Source organism: Triticum urartu, chromosome 5 (assembly GCF_003073215.2).
Source record: "Triticum urartu cultivar G1812 chromosome 5, Tu2.1, whole genome shotgun sequence".
In the NCBI taxonomy this organism is placed as follows: domain Eukaryota; kingdom Viridiplantae; phylum Streptophyta; class Magnoliopsida; order Poales; family Poaceae; genus Triticum; species Triticum urartu.
Genome location: NC_053026.1, coordinates 468,313,196 through 468,319,696, shown reverse-complemented (window position 1 = coordinate 468,319,696; position 6,501 = coordinate 468,313,196). Strand labels below are relative to the sequence as shown.

General features: G+C 46.9%; 1 protein-coding gene across 1 annotated transcript; it reads left to right on the top strand.

Annotated features, from left to right (window-relative positions):
• Positions 1-3,466: 3,466 nt before the first annotated feature.
• Positions 3,467-5,562, top strand: LOC125509901 (60S ribosomal protein L32-1-like). Its single transcript, XM_048674929.1, has 4 exons — positions 3,467-3,606; positions 3,715-3,804; positions 4,902-5,083; positions 5,205-5,562. The coding sequence occupies exons 2-4, from the start codon at positions 3,715-3,717 to the stop codon at positions 5,332-5,334; spliced, it is 402 nt and encodes a 133-aa protein (XP_048530886.1). The 5' UTR covers positions 3,467-3,606; the 3' UTR covers positions 5,335-5,562.
• The last annotated feature ends 939 nt before the right edge of the window (positions 5,563-6,501 follow it).

Here is a 6,501-nt window from a genome sequence, read left to right as displayed (position 1 = left end):
GGCCAGTGCTTCTGTAAGTGTTGGTCCAACCTAGAGCACCATGCGGGGTCGTTCCTTGGCAACTTGGGTTACGTTGGCTCCCGTACGCTTAGCTTATCTGGTGTGCCCTGAGAACGAGATATGTGCAGCTCCTATCGGGATTTGTCGGCGCAGCGGGTGGTGTTGCTGGACTTGTTTTACCATTGTCGGAGTTGTCTTGTAGAACCGGGATACCGAGTCTGATCGGAATGTCTCGGGAGGAGGTCTATTCCTTCGTTGACCATGAGAGCTTGTCATGGGCTAAGTTGGGACTCCCCTGCAGGGATTTGAACTTTCAAAAGCCATGCCCGCGGTTATGGGCAGATGGGAATTTGTTAATGTCCGGTTGTAGACAACTTGAACCTTAACTTAATTAAAATGAATCAACAGTGTGAGTTACCGTGATGGTCTCTTCTCGGCGGAGTCCGGGAAGCGAACATGGTGTTGGAGTAATGCTTGCCGCAGGTTGCTCTCTAGTTTCTTGTTCACACTTTGCCTCCTCTTCTCGCTCTCTTTTGCGAACAGGTTAGCCACCATATATGCTAGTCGCTTGCTGCAGCTCCACATATATTTTACCTTGCCTTACCTATAAGCTTAAATAGTCTTGATCGCGAGGGTGCGAGATTGCTGAGTCCCTGTGGCTCACAGATTACTTCCAAACCAGATGCAGGGCCTGATGATTCCGTTCCAGATGACGCGCTTGAGCTCAAGTGGGAGTTCGACGAGGACTCACGCCGATACTACGTGTCTTTCCCTGATGATCAGTAGTGGTGCCCAGTTGGGGTGATCGGGACCGTGTCGCATGTTGGGTTATCTTTTATTTTGGCGCCGTAGTCGGGCCATGAGTGTTTGATTGATGTAATGCTATTTATGTACTTGGATTGACGTGGCGAGTGTAAGCCAACTATGTATCTCCCCTTTTATTATCTATATTACATGGGATGTTGTGAAGATTGCCTAACTTGCGACATTGCTTTCAATGCGGTTATGCCTCTAAGTCGTGCCTCGACACGTGGGAGATATAGCCGCATCGAGGGCGTTACATCACCGTACCACGTCGTCATGCTGACAAAAGTCTCCCTCAACACTTTGCTGGATCAAGAGTTCGAGGGACGTCATCGAGCTGAACGTGTGTAGAACTCGAAGGTGTCGTACGTTCGGTTCTTGATCGGTTGGATCGCAAAGACGTTCGACTACATCAACCGCGTTAAGCTTACGCTTCCACTTTTGGTCTACGAGGGTACGCGGACACACTCTCCCCTTCTCATTGCTATGCATCTCCTAGATAGATCTTGTGTGATCGCAGGAAATTTTTGAAATTGCATGCTACGTTCCCCAACAGATTCGAGCAATGCCTTCAACATTGGGTGATCGCAAGTATTAAGGTCCAAACACTGCCACCACTGCCCTGCAGAACTTGTACATACACTCAATGGTCATGGACTCGGCCATGCGCCCATAGTCTTCTAGTGAATCATCGGGAGCTCCGTATACGAGCACCATCATAGATGTCGTGCACTTCTGGAGTGAGGTGAATCCAAGTGTGCCAGTGCAATCCTTCTTGCACTTGAAGTAGCTGTCGAACCCACGGATGTAATTCACAATCCTGAGGAAGAGATTTCAGCTCATCTGATAACGGTGCCGAAATACTTTGTCGCCGTGCAGTGGAGCGTCGGCGTAGAGCAAGCAATAGCCTTCCAGTCGATGCCTCTGCTTTGCCTTCAGCCGGCCTGACGCCAAGCCACCTCATCTCGGCTTTGCCTTGCTCACGAATAGGCCGACCAGAGCGGCGAGGACCACGAGGTGCTCTTCATCTTGGGCATCGGCATCGACTTCCTCCTCCAGCAGCGCCACGAACGCCTCCTCGTCTTCGGAGTCCATTGCCGAGGAGACAAATCGCCGAACACCTAGCGAGCGTGGTAGGCACGCAGCGGCCTGTATCCCCGCTTGCGTGGCTGGAGCACCAGAAAAGCTTTCCCAGGAGCGGGGTGGACGCTACCGCGGCGAACCCTCTCTTTCTCGGCAGGGAATTGGCCTCTATAGCAGCAGTGGGCAGGTAAGCGACGTTGGGATCGGCATAGCGGCAGAAGGGCTAGTGCGGGGGGGGAGGGGGGCGAATCTGGAGGTGGAAAAAACGTTTTTCGCTTAGTGGTGGCCCATGCACCGTTTTCCCTTTTGCCCTCCCCCCCCCCCCCCCCCCGCCCCTTGGTGCACTGGGTTCGCTCTGGGATCGCCAGGCCAAAAAATGGACCGAACCGGCGGAAAAAGACACGCCCTCGGGGGTGCGGCTAGAGATGCTCTAAGGCCGGGCAGATGGACGCGCTGTCCCTGAAAACAGACCGAGAGTCCGACGGAGTGACCGGAACAAGGGAAGACCAAGTGCTTACTTTTTTTTCGTATTTCTTTTTTTTCCTTCTGTTTTGAGTGTCGGTTTCTTGGGTTTTCTTTTGCTTCTTTCTTTTGTTTTTGTTGGTAATTTTTATTTTTCCTTTGTTTTAACACATGAAAATTTCCAGTCATTGTTTATTTTTCTTACACACGCGTAACATTTCTTTGATACATGTTGAACAATTTTCAAATATATGATGTACACCTTCTCAAATGCATGCTAAATATTTACTAAATGTACGTTGAACATTTATTAATGGCATGAAACCTTTTTTAAACTACAAGGAGATTTTATTTACATTTTTTATTTTTTCAAAGAAATACGAAGAACTTTTTTGGAACATGTGACATTTCTTTACGTTATATGAAATTTTCCAAAAATGTCACGTACATTTTTTTGAAACCCATGAGTGTTGTTTTAAATGTCACGAATATTTTTAATGCTATCAATATTTATGAAAGTTATGCTAACAATGTTTTTACAATGCATTAACATTTTTCAAATTCATTGTCAACATTTTTAAAAGTTTTAAGTAAATTAAGTTTTTTGGAATATATGCATTCAAAATATTTTTGAAAATATAAACAAAATGTTAGAAAAATATAGGGTTTAGCCCTACCCTCTATTCCTCTGCCTTATCGCCGGTGCCGCTCACAATGCAATTTGAGGCTAGATGATGGGACCTTCTTATACTGCTAAATTCAGAGTCTTGGTCTGTATTCACTTCCAAGTTTAAACAAACACTTATCCAAATATAGTCCAGGTGTGATTAACAACCACAATGTAATCCACCTTTAATTGAAAACTACTCACTCGATCCAGAAGTACTTTTTCTTTGCCGGTGCCATCCAGAAATATTTGTCGAAGAAATGGATGTATCTAGATGGATTTTTAGTTCTATATCATCTATTTTTATTCACTTCCGCGACAAGTAATTTTGAACGCAGGGGAGTATTTGTTATGTCCGAGAAAACGCACATTCTTGGCGGCCCGGTAGCATGCACGCGTAAAATGGCTTACGTCCAGGCCTCGTCCGAATGTACGCCCGGCCCGTTTGATCGGCGAGATGGCACCATGCCAGGTCCGAGCCCACCCTTCAGTAGGGTTTTATCTCTTCTCGCGTTGCCCACCACCTAGACTCCTCCTCCCCTCACACTCCCTCCCATCGCCGCCGCCGCCGCCGCCGCTCGCCTTGCAAGGTACGTCCCTCCATCCCGCCGCCGACGCGTGAATCCGTCGATCTCGTCTCGACCTGAGAACTAACACCCCCTGCCTCCATCTGTTGGCCTCCCCCGTGCGCGTTGCAGATGGCGGTGCCTATCCTGAAGACGGCGATCGTGAAGAAGCGGGTGAAGCACTTCAAGAGGGCGCACAGCGACCGCTACATCGGCCTCAAGGTGAGACCCCTAGCCAGCCAGTCCCCTAGCTTCTGTTCCAGAGCCGCGCCATTTTTGTGATGGATTCTTAGGATTAGCTTTGTTCACGTGGGGTTCATGCCGGTTTCCCGACCTCAGCCGTTTGCCATGGATGCGTGGATCTGGTTTACATGTCGCGTTGATTTTCTAGTGCGAAGTTGGGTCTGGTCGTTGGTGTTTAGTGAGCACGCTAGGGGGTGGCTTTGATGTTCGACGAACTGTAATAGTGCATTGGGGCCATTCAGTCATGCTCTTTATCTTCAGTGTGTACACCACGGATTCGTATGGTGTGCTGTGATACTGTATATATCCTTTTAAGCTGTGCCTTTTTGTTCGTGAGAGCTTGTTTTCATATGTTGTGTTATATGTTGCTTGTGGCCTTGTGAATGGGGCTGTGCATTCCTGTTGCATTTAGCATGATCATATAAACTTATATACTGTACCATGGAAGCTTGTTACATCAGTCAGTTGCTTGCTCCAAGCGTCTGCGTGTCCATTCCTGTTGCATTTAGCATTATCATATAAAATTATATACCATGGAAGCTTGTTGCATCAGTCAGTTGCTTGCTCCAAGCGTCTGCGTGATCCTTGTTTAGATTTATCCTGGTGTGCACGGCACTTGTGCTATATTTCTTTTGGATAGCAAAGTCAGATACCCTAGAATTTATGTACAATCAGATCATGTCTTCACCATTCTGGTGATGATGTATGTATTTGGACATGCTCTTCTAGCTGAAATTGCATGCTGCACTATATGCCATCTAGCAGTTGGTGCTAATTCTAGTTACTTTGTTGCAAAGGCTTATTCAGTTATTTCTTTGCAATGTTTGTATGCTTATGTATTACTGTAGTCGCCATAAAGGATCCAGTAATTGATTATCTCCGCACCTCATCTATTTTTCTGTTTTGTTATGAATAGTTTCATCACCATTGTCGTACACTGAATGCTTGGATAGTTGGATGCCTTCTTTGTTTTCCTCCATTCTGTAGTTCTCTTGCTATAGTCGCCGAAGCTGCTATCCATTGCGTTAATTAATTGGGAGCCCTTATTAATTCATCTGTCCTGCTCTTATTTGTAGCAAAGCTGGCGCAGGCCAAAGGGTATCGACTCCCGCGTCAGGCGGAAGTTCAAGGGATGCACCTTGATGCCCAACATTGGATATGGTTCTAACAAGAAGACGAGGCACTACCTGCCCAACAAGTTCAAGAAGTTTGTGGTGCACAACGTCTCTGAGCTGGAGCTGCTTATGATGCACAACAGGTATGCGTCTTTGAGACTCACCAAGCTTGATTGCTTACGGGAGCTGCAGCTATCGTCTTCACTGTTCAGTGCCTGATCTAGTGGCGGCCTTTGCTAATAACTATCGTCTGTCCGCAAACAGGACGTACTGTGCTGAGATCGCGCACAACGTGTCCACCCAGAAGCGCAAGGCGATAGTGGAGCGTGCCGCCCAGCTCGACGTCGTGGTCACCAACAAGCTCGCCAGGCTCCGCAGCCAGGAGGATGAGTGAAATGTTTCAAACAGTAGCACTTTTGGATCATTTTGTTCCGTTCCCTGTAGTAGACTTAATGCCGAATCTGGAGTTTTCTTCTCTGTTCGCCTTGTTGATTCGACGCTGTTGAACACCTTGCTATCGATGCTGGTCATGCTCTCGTACTATAAGCACATCGACTTTGACGTGAAGTCCGGGTTGCCTTTAATCATCAGCTATGGAAAGATTTTCTGGGCCGCTTTTCAAGATCTTGGGGTTCTTGCATGTTTTTCAGCAGTGCTTTGACATGTTAGGTTCTGGATCTTACGAGGCATTTGCACCCATGGCTGCTTCATGTGCTGAAATGCTGAGTGGATTCGTGCGTCCTCTAGTTGTCACAGTGGGGATGCTTCATTGTTACGTTTTGTCGAGTCATGCTAAGGCATCTCTGACAGAAAGTTAAGCTAGTTAGGTTAGGGTAGGTCATGAAGTGGAGTAGTTTGCAGAGTAATGTCCAGTAGTAGCCTTGCCTCGGTTCTTGCATCGCAAAGTTGTACTCTTACTACTGTTTGGGCAACGGCCAAACCCGTGCATTGCAAGTCTTGATCTCGGTTTGATCAACACTTCAACGGAGCAGCAACGTGCAGGTGTTAGACATGACAATAGTGCGTAGCTCGCTGTTTGGGTTTTTTGGCCTAACAATTCATGCACCTTGGGCCCAAGACGTGACAATAGTGCTATACTTGTTTTGTAGAGGAGTGCACGAGAAATGTGATGCTAATATACTTGTTTTGTTTGTATCAAATAAATCTATAATGAAAATACGTAGATCAAAAGGCTCCTCGCCCCGTTCCATTTACTTGGAAGTGATACAGCACAGTAGGGTACACGGCCTATTTTTTTCTTCTCTTTTCGAAAGATTGGGTGTACACCGTACACGCGCCCTATTGGGCAACAGAAACTCGAACCACTCCCGTTCGGAAAAGTAGAGGGAACTAAGCTGGAGAATAAAGTAAAATTTGGATCTCACTTTTCTCTTCAAGAGGAAAGCATGAATTCCATTCCATAGCCTGCCACGAAAAATGTGAGGATGATCTTGAACGGCATCATAGCATTTCTTATTTTACTTGTGCCGGTGATCTGTCCCTGCTTATTAGTTAGTACTCCTATGGGGGGAAAAGAAGAGAAGAAGGGACTACAAAAATG

Excerpts from the sequence above, each read along its gene's own strand:
- LOC125509901 (XM_048674929.1), top strand. The coding sequence starts at position 3,715 with ATGGCGGTGCCTATCCTGAAGACGGCGATCGTGAAGAAGCGGGTGAAG. Across the intron at positions 3,805-4,901 it reads ACCGCTACATCGGCCTCAAG|CAAAGCTGGCGCAGGCCAAA; the intron begins GTGAGACCCCTA and ends TCTTATTTGTAG. Across the intron at positions 5,084-5,204 it reads CTGCTTATGATGCACAACAG|GACGTACTGTGCTGAGATCG; the intron begins GTATGCGTCTTT and ends GTCCGCAAACAG.